The sequence below is a fragment of the Garra rufa genome, chromosome 13 (genome assembly GCF_049309525.1).
Source record: "Garra rufa chromosome 13, GarRuf1.0, whole genome shotgun sequence".
In the NCBI taxonomy this organism is placed as follows: Eukaryota; Metazoa; Chordata; class Actinopteri; order Cypriniformes; family Cyprinidae; genus Garra; species Garra rufa.
In genome coordinates this window covers 5,991,904-6,007,799 of record NC_133373.1, presented here as the reverse complement: position 1 = coordinate 6,007,799, position 15,896 = coordinate 5,991,904, and the positions used below count along the sequence as shown (strand labels likewise).

Genomic DNA, 15,896 nt, shown 5'->3' with positions numbered 1-15,896 from the left:
ACATTTCTAGTAATTGTGCAGTTGATTCTCATATTATATTTTCAGAAAGTTTGGGAATATTTGTCCTCTCCCCAAATTTGTCACTACTGAAATACAGTAATATATAATTTAAGAAGGGTTACATTAACCTATTAAGATTTTGCTTACATGTACCTTGTAAATATATATTTTTCTATTTTATTAAAAGTTTCAGAGGTAAGTTAATAACAAATAGAATTTTGACAATATTTCAAGTGTAATTTATAAGATCTATTTTGAATACAATTTTTTTTTGTAAAAGGCAAAAAGTTGATCATACTGATTCCAAACTTGAGGATTTATTAGTTTAATATACACTGAACCAAACACTATCATAACATCGTTGTTGAGGTAGATATGAGTATTCAGTATACTTTTATTTTTTGACAAAACATCCAATATTTTGGTAGTGACAGTAATGTTTTGCATAACTACTTAAATTTAGTTTATTTCCCCCAAATAAAAGATTATTTGTTCCTTTTTTCACTGCCAAAAATATGCTAACATGTTTTGGTTATGACTGTTATGGTAGTGGCAATTTTATTTGATAACACCCAAAACAACAAAGATACCCGAGTCACTACCGAAACTTCACCAAATGTTTTGGTCATGACAATTTTAGATATATTTGAACCTAACTCAAATACTATAATCAGCATATGGTTAGCTAGCACAGTTCTGAACAGTTAAAAACTAAATGTTATAGAATAACTTCCAAAAAAAGTGTTTAATTTCAGAAAAACGGTGCTCGTAGTGACATTCTTTTGATCACATTTACCTCAAAATGATTGGGTCTATCTACTCAATAAGAGAGAGAGTGACATAAATAATTCCTGATCATAAATGTAAGGGTTTACTTAAAATCAGTCTCAGCAAATGGACTAAAACACACTGTTTCGGTAGTGACACGAAAATGCGAGACATTTTTTTACATAAAGTTTCAACAATGGAATAAAATGCAACAAATATTTTAATGTCTTTTGAAATTATGATTTTATACATTTTAAGCTAACTGATATTTAAAATAATATTGTGGGTTTTAACAGATAAAAAGATTCTAGTAAATATCTAATATTTGAGTACTTAGTGTTTTTTGGTTGTGGGACAGCAGTTTGTACCAATTGTGTAGAATGGCCCATATATTTTTGAATATTCTATACTACGTAATATACCAAAAATAAATAAAAAAAGGACAAAAATAAAAATGGTTCGTGTGTGTGCAACTATACCGAGAGCATTGTGCAGATTTCGTGTCTCCTGAAGCATCGGTTGTGGACTCCTGCAAACACATAACATACAAGTTCAGCATTAAGTACATGTAGTATACTTTTCATTTCAAATACTGACAGGGAAGAGAAGAAATTGTACAATAAATTTGGTTCCGTTTTTCTTTGCACACTAAAAGTATTGTCGTAGCTTCATAAAATTAGGTTGAACCATTGATGTCAGATGGACTATTTTATCAAAGTCCTTACTACCTTTCTGGGCCTTGAATGTGTCAGCTGCATTGCTTTCTATGCAGGGTCAGAATGCTCTCAGATTTAATCAAAATATGTCTTAATTCGTGTTACAAAGATGAACGAAAGTCTCAGAGGTTTGGAACGACATGAGGCTGAGGTTTTGCAGGACGCTCTTACCAATCTCTCTTCAATTGCCTGGAGATCCTGGTCGACTTGTCGTGACAGTAGTCGCAGTTTGCTTCCGATGACATGGAGTTTTTCCCTGGCTTCAGTACTGTCTTCCCCACAAGCCTCAGGGAGCAACTCAGAGACGATTTCCTGCAGAGAGCTTGCTTGCTTCTGCCTGCCCTGCAGCTCCTCTGCCAGATCCTGCCACCAGGGGGTGCAAAACATGAGCTCGCTACACAAACAACACCATAAACTAGAGGCGCTATCCATGCTTTGGCTTTCTCTGACTCACCTTCAGGGTGTTCCTGTGTTCCTGAAGCATAGAGGGCTCCACAGAAGGGTCGTTCATGTTCACTGTGAAGCGTCTGCTCTCTGCATGGGCCAGCCATAGCAGTTGAGAGTGAACCATTTCGTGGAACTCCTACATGAGGAGAGATGATCAGTGATGAGAGATGAAGTATATTTCCATTGAGGTTTTGTATAAATAGCTCACCTGACAGCGTCCTAGGGTAGTGCGCAGACTGTCCTCCCATCCCTCTAGTCCCGCACAAGCCTCTGTCCAGCGGCGATTCATGCTGCGCAGGCCCTCCTGAAGCTCAGGTGTTTCTCCAGTAGCCCCCTGCTGTAGTTCTCGCCCACCCAGGTTCAGAGACAGCATCATGGTCTTATAGCGAGCAAATGTCTTTTGCATTTCCTGTATAATGTGGAGCAAATCAGCATTGGGACAGGAAGACAAAATCTTTTTTCTTTCTAGTGTCTAGTGTTAAAGGGGTCATCGGATGCCCATTTTCCACAAGTTCATATGATTTGTTTAGGGTCTTAATGAAAAGTCTCTAATATACTTTGATTAAAAATTCTCAATAGTAGTGTAAAAAAAACACCCTTTTACCTTGTCAAACTCAGCTCTGCAAAATATCAGCTCATTTTATTGCATGGGCCCTTTAAATGCAAATGAGCTCTGCTCGCCCCGCCCCTCTCTGCTGAGGGATTACAAGCTGTAATGTTTACTTTAGCCGCGTTTATCGGCGAAACTTGCCAACAAGCACATTATTAAGAAAGGCCATTTGCAAAGATGCTGTGGGTGAAGCTGCATCACGAATGATTAGATCCACATGTAGATCGGGATCAGTGCTTTCCATTTAAAAACGAAAGTAAGGTTCTCCTCTGCCACTTCAGCGGCTCAGATGCCGGGAGTAAATGACTACTGCTATGTTCATTATTACATCCAACAACAGAACACCTCAATCGCTCAATTACAGTCTTCCTCTGCACCTGAGTCACACAATGGCAATCATATTGGGACTGTTTCAGCTCGGTGAGGGCCTAAGGTAAGACACTCATGACAATCAACTGTTTCTTCACAACGACAAGAAGCTGAGAATGACCTGATTTTAAAAAGGGGATATTACTTTTAAAGACTAAAAAAATACCACTGGGTGGATTTTTATCAGTGTAGGGTGGTTGTGTACAGTCGTGGCCAAAAGTTTTGAGAATGACACAAATATTAGTTTTCACAAAGTTTGCTGCTAAACTGCTTTTAGATCTTTGAAACGTATGAAGTGCTTGTAATTATAATTAAGTACATCACAAAAACAACTGAAACAAAGGCTTTTATCGACAATTACATGACATTTATGCAAAGAGTCAGTATTTGCAGTGTTGGCCCTTCTTTTTAAGGACCTCTGCAATTCGACTGGGCATGCTCTCAATCAACTTCTGGGCCAAATCCTGACTGATAGCAACCCATTCTTTCATAATCACTTCTTGGAGTTTGTCAGAATTAGTGGGTTTTTGTTTGTCCACCCGCCTCTTGAGGACTGACCACAAGTTCTCAATGGGATTAAGATCTGGGGAGTTTCCAGGCCATGGACCCAAAATTTCAACGTTTTGGTCCCGAGCCACTTAGTTATCACTTTTGCCTTATGACACAGTGCTCCATCGTGCTGGAAAATGCATTGTTCTTCACCAAACTGTTGTTGGATTGTTGGAAGAAGTTGCTGTTGGAGGGTGTTTTGGTTCCATTCTTTATTCATGGCTGTGTTTTTGGGCAAAATTGTGAGTGAGCCCACTCCCTTGCACGAGAAGCAACCCCACACATGAATGGTCTCAGGATGCTTTACTGTTGGCATGACACAGGACTGATGGTAGCGCTCACCTTTTCTTCTCCGGACAAGCCTTTTTCCAGATGCCCCAAACAATCGGAAAGAGGCTTCATCTGAGAATATGACTTTGCCCCAGTCCTCAGCAGTCCATTCGCCATACTTTTTGCAGAAGATCAATCTGTCCCTGATGTTTTTTTTGGAGAGAAGTGGCTTCTTTGCTGCCCTTCTTTGACACCAGGCCATCTTCCAAAAGTCTTGGCCTCACTGTGCGTGCAGATGCGCTCACACCTGCCTGCTGCCATTCCTGAGCAAGCTCTGCACTGGTGGCACTCCGATCCCGCAGCTGAATCCTCTTTAGGAGACCATCCTGGCGCTTGCTGGACTTTCTTGGACGCCCTGAAGCCTTCTTAACAAGAATTGAACCTCTTTCCTTGAAGTTCTTGATGATCCTATAAATTGTTGATTTAGGTGCAATCTTAGTAGCCACAATATCCTTGCCTGTGAAGCCATTTTTATGCAAGGCAATGATGGCTGCACGCGTTTCTTTGCAGGTCACCATGGTTAACAATGGAAGAACAATGATTTGAAGCATCACCCTCCTTTTAACATGTCAAGTCTGCCATTCTAACCCAATCAGCCTGACATAATGATCTCCAGCCTTGTGCTCGTCTACATTCTCACCTGAGTTAACAAGACGATTACTGAAATGATCTCAGCAGGTCCTTTACACTGCATTTCATTGCTGTCATTAAAGTTTTTTCGGGATTAAGTTCATTTTCATGGCAAAGAAGGACTATGCAATTCATCTGATCACTCTTCATAACATTCTGGAGTATATGCAAATTGCTATTATAAAAACTTAAGCAGCAACTTTTCCAATTTCCAATATTTATGTAATTCTCAGAACTGTTGGCCACGACTGTACACAAACTGCCAACTCACATTAATGTTCAAACAACATGTAAAAGTTAGTTTTGCATCCGATGAAACCCTTTAATGATCTAAAAGATTAGAATGTAAATTAACTGTAAGTGTGATGCTTACTTTAAGCTGTTTGACTCTCTCTTCTAAGATCTCAACACTGACAGATGTCTCAGGCTTCTGCAGTCTGTCCAGTTCAGGGGTGATACATTCAAGCCAGGAAGTGATGTCGTGCAGGTCAGAGGTCAGCTGCTGGGGGTCTCTGGAGCTGCACTGCTCTTTACTCACAGCTTGAGCCTGCAGCAGCTCCCAGCGCTCAATCACTCCTGTGGAGAACATGAAGTTCATGAAGTCTTGCAAAAGTATTCATACTTTTTTCACATTTGTGACCCTGGACCACAAAACCAGTCATAAGGTTAAATTTTACTTTTCTATTGATATATGGTTTGTTAGGACAGGACAATATTTGGCCGAGATACATCTATTTGAAAATCTGGAATCTGAGGGTGCAAAAAAATCAAAATACTGAGAAAATCACCACAATGCATATTACTAATCAAAAATTACATTTTGATATATTTATAGTAGGAATTTTAGCCATTAGACTTTTAAATTAAGATGTGCCTTTCCAAGTTAGACCAATTCAGTTGAATTTGCCATGGATTAACTTCTGTCAAAGTGTAGTAACGTCTATAAGCAATATGAAGGCAAAGTATTCATACCCTGTGCATAAGGGTATGAATACTTATGCACAGGGTTCCCACGCTTCTTAAAAATACTTGAATTTTAGACATACGGATTCAAGGCCTGGAAAATATTTAAAAACAAACACAGGTCCTTGAAAGTGCTTGAATTAAATCCATAGGTAAAAACACATATCAGAGCAAAAACTAAGCCCTCATGTCAAAATAACTACCTGTAGAGCTCAGAAACAGGATTACATTAAACCACAGATCTATGGGAAGAGTTCAGAAAAAAAAAAATTCTGCATTTATGGTTCACAGAACCATGCGGTCTCTATTATTCATCCATCTACCCAACTATCCATCCATGCATTCATCCATCCATCCATCCATCTTTCATATCTATTCATCTACAATGTACCCTGTATCCAACTATCAATGAGGTGGCATGAAAATGTAATCCTGTGCTATTTTTGATAAATAAGAAGCCTTTTTGCTTTTAGACTCGTCTAAATAAAATGACAAGTAGTCCCTTGCACATGTGATCTGCGTCATTGCATGTACCCGACTATTTGTGAAGAGTCTTATTACGTGACTGACTCAGGACGAGTACCAGACAGATATGCTCATGTTCCTCTGTGTTGGACGAAGTGTCTGTACCTGACTGTTTGTCTGCAGTGTTGAGGCCAGTGAGGCCTTGCTCCTCCTGCTGTTCCTCATCATCCAGGATCATAGAAACCCTCTTCACACTCTTAATGCTGCCGCTGCACTCAGACATCAGCTGGACCTGCACAGACGCATCACACATGCACCATTACCATATGCTTCGAGTCTGCTTGAGGAAGACGACAACATGCAAATTTGGTGTTTATGAAAGTGCTGGATTTAGAAGGAAGGGGTATATACTCACATAGCCTTGTTTAAAAGGAGTGCTGGTTTGTGTAGGTGAGGAGGATTCCAGCTGGAAGGATTTCCTTTCAGGTGTGTTTTGAAAGTGCCAATTCTGTCCTGTAAGTGTTTGAGAGAGGGAGAGAGATTTAACTCAATGCTCAGGCTACTTCATTAGGGTTGTGATGAGAGGAATGGATACATATTTTAAAATAATTACTTTAAAATATTACTTTTTAGAATAGACTTTAAATTGACAGAGGCTGTTATTGCAGGAAACATGTCTTAGTGGACCAAAGCTGTGTTCTTTTCTCACTTGCAAAGAAATTGTGGATTTCTGCCCATATAATGGACTTCTATGGTGCCCCCGAGTTTGAACTTCCAAAATGTGGTTTAAATGCAGATTCAAAGGGCTCTAAAAGAAGGGTCTTATTTAGTGAAACAGTAAGTTATTTTGCACAATGCACAACTGATATACTTTTTAACCTCTCGCTCGTCTTTTCTAGACAGTTAGGGTAGTTCAAAAAAACTCACATCTCATTTTCTCCTATAACTTCAAAATCCAACCCAGTTAACAAAGTGAACATGCAAAGAAGGTTATAAAAAAAAAAGGTAAAATAGCGATGTAGGGTAATTTTGAAGTTAGAGGAAAAAATGAGATGGAAGTTTTTCGACATACCCTAACTGTCTTGAACCGGAAAAAACTGAATTCACACAAACCTAGGAAAGATAAACATTAGAATTTAAACAGTATTAAATTGTATGTATTTTTTTAAATAATCAATCATTTTGCTAGATAAGTCCCTTCTTCCTCTGAGAGGTAAAAGAGCTCTTTGAAGCTGCATTTAAACTGTATTTTGGAAGTTTAAAATACACAATGGGCACCACTGAATTCCACTATATGGAGAGGAACCTTGGATAACAAGGGGGTGAGTACATTATCTGTAAATATTTGTTCTGGAATTTAAGACAGAAAGGCAAAACCACTCAAAGAATAAGAGAGTGCATCGAAAATGTTCATGAAAACATGTATAACTTATGTTATTGGCATAAAAACAATTCAGTGGATTCCAGGAAAAAAGTTCATGTGAAAAATGTAAGACCCCTTTAAAAACAAAAGCATCAAACAACCGTGTCATGCACACCTCTCCAGTAATGAGCAAAGCTTCAAAAGGGTGGCGTTTAGATAAGTGAATGTTATTATCTTCTGCATGAGCATGAAAGCTCTGGAGGGGGATGAGCAGGTGCACTGAGCTGTACAAGAGGAGAGGATGCAACCTTTATTTGCCCTCTCTTATACTCCCTGAGATCTGGACATGCCCAGCTCTCAGCCCTCCTCTTTACCAGCAGAGTCTCCCTGCAGGCCCAAGTCTTTCATGATAAGAACACATAGCAGAGCAAGGTGAGGGGAGGACGCTTACATCTTTTGATTTAAGAGAGAAAGTTCTGCACTGAAAGGAAAAATACCAGCCTTTTGATGATCCAGCAAACGCTGTATATTCATAAGCGCACTGATGGTGATGTGGGAACAAGAGAGGGCGGAGAGAATAATGTGGAAAGAGAGTGAGGAAAAGCAGGGAAGTGTGGGACTTGTCAGATGTGATTCCAGCCAAAAAAAAAAAAAGGTAAGATTTTTCAGTAATGCCAAGTGCAGACATGGAGGCATACCTAACGGCTTTCCCAAAGACTTCTTTGTCACCTCAGATGAGAATTCTGGGATTTCTGTGACCGCTATATCTTAAGAGAGAGAAAATGAATGGCTCAACCAGCAATATGAACAACTCATACTTGGAAAAAAAAACTCTCAGATGGCATGCCAATGGACATAGGACTGGCAAGAGCTGGTTAAAACTGTTAGTTGCAATCTGATAGCTAACAATATATTTCAGTTACATTTGACTCCAGATTTAGGCTTATGGAAAAAAAAAAAGCTGGTAATTTAAAGCTTGGTTGGTGCCAAAGACTTTGCAGATAAAAAGGTCTATTTTCTGCTGTCAACAGTGTAGCGATGGATTAAGCTTACTGTTGGTCAGTGTGGAGAAAACATGTAACCAACGAGAACTTGCTGCAAAATGGTGAAAAATTCTTTCACATTCACGCAAAATTCCCAAATGCATGGACTCCTATTGAAATGAATTATGGCATGTGCTATGGTAGTTTTGTGAACGTGCATTGAAGACTGATACAGAAGAGAAGAAATTGTCGAAGTCTTTTTTTTTTGTTCTTTGCGCACAAAAAGTACTCTCATGGCTTTATAAAATTATGGTTGAACCACTAATGTCACATGGACTATTTTAATGATGTCCTTACTACCCTTTTAGGCCTTGAACATGGTAGTCGCGTTTCTGTCTAGGCAGGCTCAGGAAGCTCTCAAATTTGTTCAAAAACATCCTAATTTGTTTTCTGAAGATAACGGAGGTCTTACGAGTTTGGCTTTCATTTTTGGCTAAACTTTCCCTTTAAGGCTGCTGAGATCCATGCTCTTTATCTGCAGTACACTTATTTACCTGACAGGGCAGAGAAGAAGGCCGCATCCTCTTCCTCATCGTGTGAAGAAGAGCCGCCAACGTCCCCAGTGTGGTCCCACTCCAGAGGGATTGAATCCACGCTGACGGGCGTTTCACGGCCTGAGGGCTCCTGAGGTGGTGATAACAGGCACATGGAGGGCTGGCTGGAGGAGGGGGTGCCCTGAGTCGCTCTGGACTGTTCACCATCAAAGATGTCCAGCTGCTCCTGCAGCTGTTTCAAAGAGAAAACACTGTCATTCATACTGCTATAACATAGCCCATATGCAAAACTGTTTGCTAAATTTAGCCACATGTGACACTGTAAAAAGATTTTTTTATATTTTAGAAAGTCTCTGAGAAGAATGTAGAGAATGTAAAGAAAAGTGAGCGTTTATAATACCGGGCCAAGACTGGTGAGGCTCTGGTGGAATCGGGCGACTCTGCCGAACACCTCTTGACAATACGTGTGCAGTTCCTCTAACTCATCTTCTATCTCTACAGCATCTTGAGGACAGCTCCTCTGAATCAGACCCTCCCCAAACACTATCAGAGCATCAATCTTATTGGTGTTCAGAGTGATCTCTTTCTTAAAACTCTGGAGGGAAAGAGTAAGAAAGATAAAATTAGATGAAATTCTGTCATCACTTGTGACCCTGGACCACTAAACCAGTCTTACTTTGTAGCAATAGCCAACATTACATTGTATGGGTCAAAATTATATATATTTTTTTATACCAAAAATCATTAGGATATTAAGTAAAGATGATATTCCATGAAGATATTTTGTACATTTTCTACCATAAATATATCAAAACTTAATTCTTGATTAGTAATATGCATTGCTATGCTAAGAACTTCATTTGGACAATTTTAAAGATGATTTCCTCAAAATTTTAGATTTTAAAATAGTTGTATTTCAGCCAGATATTGTCCTATCCTAACAAACCATACATCAATGGAAAAATTCAGCTTTTATTCAGCTTTCAGATGATGCATAAATCTCAATTTCAAAACAATTGAACTGGTTTTGTGCTCCAGGGTCACATTTATTCTCTCTAGACTGACTGAATGAGTACATTTAAAGAGAACACTGTTTATTAACCTTCAGCTGTTTCATCTTGTCTTGAAGATGGCTCTCTGAGAAGTTCTCCACATTGGTCAGCTGGAGGTCTATCTCAGCCAGCCAGGCGAGGAGGTTCTTGCGGGTTCCCTCAAACTCCTCTCTCTGGCATGTGAAATGCTAAATATGAAAAGAAAAAAAAGCGAAAGGAAAAAATAAAGCGTGTTAACTGAGAGGTTCATTTATGCACCTAAATAAACAAATGCATAGATGACATGAAAAAAAAACTGTGTGTTGGTGTCCTCACTCTAAGTCTGCGCAGTATTGCAGAGACTCTCCTCTGGAGCGCGTCCCAGCGCTGGTTCCCCTGATGCACCATGGCTCTGAGTCTGCTGGCTGCATCGGCGCGGTTTTCCCGTGCTAGTCGTCTGTACTGGTTATTAATAATCTCCAGCTGGGTCAGATTCTCATGTACCTGCTTTTGGAAAACCTAAAATGACAAATCAAACATAGCTATGACCACAAAAACGAATTTCAGAACTGCTGTTACTATATATACAGTATATTTTAAAGCTAAACAATATATTATGCGTGAATCTCTTTAACACTCCATTTCCATGCAAAGAGTGAGTGTGTTTTTAACATTATGCTTGAATGACTAAAACATTCAGTAAATGATAAGCTGCTGACAAGCCATAGTTGATTGCTTGAGGAACCTGATGTTCCCTTAAAGGGAACGCTGAGTATTAGGACTTTTATGGATTAATATGAGATAAATTATGTCTCTTTGGGTGTGTTCACACTTGTCAGGTTTGGTTTAGTTAGAACAAACTCAGGTGCAATTGCTCTGTTAGTGCGGTTCATTTGAGTAAGTATGAACAATTCCATCCAAACCCTGGTGCGCACCAAACAAGCGGACCGTGACTGCTAAAAACATGGGTCTCGGTCCACCTTCAAACCAACTCTGGTGCGCTTCGAATGAAATATGAATGCAACATGGACCAAATACTTATAAACAAACCAAAAACAGGAAGTAATGACACGATGTGACGCTATGCGACATGATTTCACGAAGGGAACAAGCGGTGTATCCAAAAAAAAAAAAAGAAAAAAGGGCAAGCGTAGAGAATCAAGGAAGTAAAATCCCTTTTATGAACTCTTTGTGCGTTTGCAGGTGGTAAAAATAAAATCATAGGCATAATGAGCATGCTTAGTCCATCCGATGGCATTGCATGTATTTGACTTAAAGCAGCAATCAGCAGACGATCAGTGAAAGGGTACTTTGATGTCACACACCCACAGTGGTGCTTTAAGTCGAACGCACCTTTTCCTTTTGTTTCGGAGTGTTCGTGAGTTCCGTCACGAAATATACAACATTCAACCAAACCAATCAGGTTGTGAACATATCACTATGCCTTTAGGTTCAATATCTTTAGGTTCACTGTCAAAAATGCCAGTGTGAATGCTAAGCAGACCAGGACCAAAAATATAATTTTCCTTTTTGGTCCGGACCAAATGAACTGAACTACAAGTGTGAACACACCCTTAGTGAAATAGGTAATAGAAAACCCATGAAAGATTTACGTTATTTAAAAAACCACATCGTTTTATATATATTTTGGACTATGGGTCCATTATTTCGATGACGGGAAATGTTTGCACTCGCTGAGCAACTGGAGTTGCCTGTTGCTATTTTTACCGCAACACAACTGAAAATAAAATACTGATACGATGCCACATTGTGGGCTTTTGGTTGTAATTTTCAGTCGAAGGGCAACAAGAGAAGCAATGCAAGTCCTCACTGCTTTCCTAGCGATAAGAACAGTAGAAAAGATTGGGACAATGCCTGTGGACGGATAAAATTTTGTAAAGACCTGCGTCTTTGTTCTCTCCATTTTAGCCCTGATACCTTTGAGGCTTTTAGTAGACCACAGCTACTGAAAGAGCTTTCAAACTGCAGAGACAAGAAACGTTAGATGCCATCCTGACAGGATGTAAACATGCCAACTCTTGTCATGACGCCGCAGCCACTGAAGGAGTTTCTGAGCGCAGATTTCACTCAATATCCAGGGGCATTTAGAAAAAAACAATAAAATCAATGGTACGGCATTTGGTTTAAGACTACATTAATATCCATCGCCCCCTGTAAGCTGTGATCTTGTCAGTATTTTATTTTCCAAGTTGTGTTGCAGTAAAAATATCAACAGGTAGCTAGCTCAATGAGTGCAACCATTTGGTGTCATTGAAATAATGGTGCCCCCCATAGTCCAAAATATGTACAATCATGTGGATTTTTTTTAAAATAACAAATCTTTAATGGGTTACATATTTCTGTAAGAGATATAATTTATGTTATACAAATCTTAATACTCAGGGTTCCCTTTAATCATACTGATCATGCTCCTAAAACATCAGCATTAAACATTTGACTTGCACTAAATGGTGTAAATATAATGTTCTAGTAGCACAGCCATTTGAAGGCTCTTAGTTGAGCATTCTGTTGGAATCGAACCTCATATTTCTGGAGTTCCTGTTTGGCATCAGTGTACAGGACATCTGATGAATTGGGTTCAACAGCGGAGCGTTCAGCACTATTCAGCCAGTCCTCGAAGGAAGAGTAATCCTCCTGAAATTTACCCCACAGTCTCCATGTTTCTTCAATCCTGCAAACAGACACAAGTGATTAAAAACAGAGTAAATAAAATGCTTTCGTTTATATGCATTTTCATTCATTCATTGTATGGGTCAAAATCATAGATTTTCTTTATGCCAAAAATCATTAGGATATTAAGTAAAGATCATGTTCCATGAAGATATTTTGTAAATTTTCTACCATAAATTTATCAAAACTTAATTTTTGATTAGTAATATGCATTGCTAAGAACTTCATTTGGACAACTTTAGAGGTGATTTTCTCAATATTTAGAATTTTTTGAAACCTCAGATTCCAGATTTTCAAATAGTTGCATCTCAGCCAAATATTGTCTTATCCTAACAAACCATAACTCAATGGAAACCTCACCATTTTACCCTTAATCTGTTCGATTTAAGTGTTTGGTGACATTACAGGGCATTAAAAATAGTCAAATTCTATCATGCAAAGTGAACTTTTACAGATTTCCCTCGTTCAGTTCAGAGCTATGAATGGGAAAGCATTTTCTTAATCTGGATCCAATATGAACTGCCTTCCCATAAAGGGATTCAACAGAATGACTAAACATCTGTGAGCAGTGCTCAGAGCGGCGAGTTTGATACTGGAGTCATCTGGATAAATGGCCATACCTCAGCTTCCTCTCCAGAGACATGGAGCAGATATTTCTCCAGCGCTGGTCCAAACGCTGCGTGGTCTGCTGGATGGAGTCATTCTCTCTATTGCTGCTGCAGGCATCCTCATCGTGCAGAAGAACATCACACATGGTGAGGACAGACGCCACCCTCTCAGTGTGCTGCTCGATGTCACGCTGCAGGTCCTAAACATGAACGCATATGTTAAAGACATACCTGTCTCCAGCAAAAATATCAAAACATCCCTCAAGCTAGTCAAATTTGATTCGACCTGATAAGAAAAAACAATTAAATTAAAGGGATAGTTCACATAAAAATACTAGAATTCTCATACTCATAACTAATCCTCATGTTGCTCCAAAACCATATCTTATCTTCAGAACACAAATTAAGATATTTTTGATGAAATTCGAGAGCTTTTTGACCCTGCATAGACAGCAGTGTAATGGACACATTCAAGACCCAGAATAGTAGTAAGAATATCTTAAAAATTCTTAATTGAAAACAAGGCACTGAGCTTTATAACATTAAGGTTGAACTAGTCTCAGCCTCAGACGTCACGCCCACGGAACGTTGGCTAAACGTCTGATGCATATACTACACTTAACTGGAAACACTTCAGGAATGTCAAAGTCATCATCTGATTCGTTGAATTTGATCGGATTTCCGGTAGACGTGAGTGTCGCGTTTATTTTCGGTCCACCAGGAAACAAAGCGCAGACTGATTTACTCGACGTTTTGCTAAAATGTGCTCATGTAGACGCCATTGTTGTTATACAAACTTGCGACGTTCGCGAACAAATGTGACTTAATGCTTGTTCTCCCTCTTCTTATTTAACTTCCAATGCTGGTTATTTCAATGACTGACTTGTTGCATGCCAGTTTGTTGTTGTGGGGGCATTTCCACGCACCGAAACGTGACACTGAACGAAACGAACTGTGACTGGTTGTTTGACATGTCGGTCAAACGGGCTTATGGGCAGGCCTTGGCCAATGAAAGCTGCCATGAATTATAGACCTTCAGCCGTCAGTCTGAAGGTCTGGCTACGCGAGACTAAGGTTGAACCACTGATGACACATGTACTACTTTAACAATGTCCTTACTACCGTTCCTTACTATCTTAAAAATATGATATGTTGAGTTGCTGTGTATGCAGGTCAGAAAAACGGATTTCATCAATAATATCTTAATTTGTGTTCCAATGAACGGTCTTAAAGATTTGAAATGACACAAGGGTGAGTAATTAATGACAGAATTTTTTTGATTTTTGGGTGAACCATCTCTTTAAGGCTTCTTTTCAGACAATGTATGACCCTGGACCACAAATTACATTGTATGGGTCAACATAACTATTTTATGCCAAAGATTATTAGAATATCAAGTAAAGATTATGTTCCATGAAGATATTTAGTAAATTTCCTATTGTAAATATATAAAAACTTAATTTTTGATTAGTAATATGCGTTGCAGATTTTCAAATAATTGTATCTGCATCTGTTTATGCATTTAAAATATATAAATAAATAAATAAATAAATAAATAAATATCAAGATAAATGGATTTTTTTTTTTTGGCATTCTTCCATTGTATCTTGATAGGACAGTAGAGATACGTCAGGAAGCGAGTGGGAGAGAGGGGTATAGGATGGGGAAAGGTCCACGAGGCAGGATTCGAACTCGGGACACCCGAAGCGCAATTGCTTCATATGTCGGCGCACTGCCCACAAGGCTATTGGCGATGACCTATTATATCTAATTTATAAACTCTTGATTTGCTGACCTGTTGCTCAGCCAGTCTCTTCTGGATCTCATCTTTATGGCAGATACTGTAGTGAATGGGTTTGGCCAGCTCAGCTTCAATGCGAGTAAGCCAAGAGCGAAGGTTATTCATGTTCTTATCCAACTGCTGCACTGTCACCAGCGTTTCTGTCAGCTTTTTCACCCTGAAAGAGAGAGATAGAGCATATTCACTTTGAATATATACAAAAGAGTTTTGATGAAATCCTGAATGTATCCAAAAGACTTCTATAATCTCCACTAGATAAAACTTCATTTTCTGTGACAATGTACTAAGCCCTTTATAAATCAGTCAAGTAACTGTTTTCTTTGATATCTGAGACGGTAGTTTAGCAGGAGTAGTGTGATGATACCAAAATTTTGACTCTATACTACTACTGAACCGATACGACAACAAAAACATAGAAGGACAGGTAAAGTAAATGAATGGAGGTTATAGTTATTTCATCTATTAAAAAAAGCATTTCATCCCTCTTTAAAAAAAAAAAATTAAAAATCACATGCCATTGCCACTACACAGGACCATGGCGAGCAACTACGAGTCTACAGGTATGTTAGGATCTTTGCAACTTTGATAAGAGCTGAGGATAAAGCCAAATCTTATTTCATGATATAATAATTTTATTTCACAATAACAATTTATATCATGATATAGTCCATTTTTGTTATTACTGTTATGTTATTTTGTTATTATCTCCATTATTATTAATAAGAACATAGATGCAAGTAACAAACTAAAAGACAAATAGCATAAAACAAAGACACAAATGAAATAAATAGGTCCCTATGAAATGATAATTGCTAACATTTTTTGTATTACAAGTTTTCTAAAATATTGTTTGAGTATGCAAATGAGGCATTACTTAATGAAATATGCACTAATTTGCATAGATTTCTAGTACAAAAATCTAAACACTGGATGTAAGTTTTATTAAAAGTTCCTGTTTATTTTTTTTTATTTTTTACATATTAGAGTCAAATGTTTTTACAGAGGGACTTTTGGGTAT

The 15,896-nt window shown here is 38.5% G+C and overlaps 1 protein-coding gene across 1 annotated transcript in view; it reads right to left on the bottom strand.

Moving 5' to 3' along the window:
• Positions 1-15,896, bottom strand: part of syne2a (spectrin repeat containing, nuclear envelope 2a) — a 136,430-nt gene that overhangs the window by 909 nt on the left and 119,625 nt on the right. Inside the window, exons 101-114 of the mRNA XM_073816637.1 lie at positions 14,873-15,035; positions 13,090-13,277; positions 12,320-12,470; positions 10,115-10,297; positions 9,850-9,987; positions 9,148-9,342; positions 8,748-8,979; positions 6,263-6,360; positions 6,013-6,139; positions 4,793-4,995; positions 2,140-2,340; positions 1,939-2,067; positions 1,656-1,847; positions 1,248-1,297 (exon numbers count right to left, since the gene is read on the bottom strand). Coding sequence (XP_073672738.1) covers positions 1,248-1,297; positions 1,656-1,847; positions 1,939-2,067; positions 2,140-2,340; positions 4,793-4,995; positions 6,013-6,139; positions 6,263-6,360; positions 8,748-8,979; positions 9,148-9,342; positions 9,850-9,987; positions 10,115-10,297; positions 12,320-12,470; positions 13,090-13,277; positions 14,873-15,035 — 2,250 coding nt within the window. The remainder of the gene's footprint in view (positions 1-1,247; positions 1,298-1,655; positions 1,848-1,938; positions 2,068-2,139; positions 2,341-4,792; positions 4,996-6,012; positions 6,140-6,262; positions 6,361-8,747; positions 8,980-9,147; positions 9,343-9,849; positions 9,988-10,114; positions 10,298-12,319; positions 12,471-13,089; positions 13,278-14,872; positions 15,036-15,896) is intronic.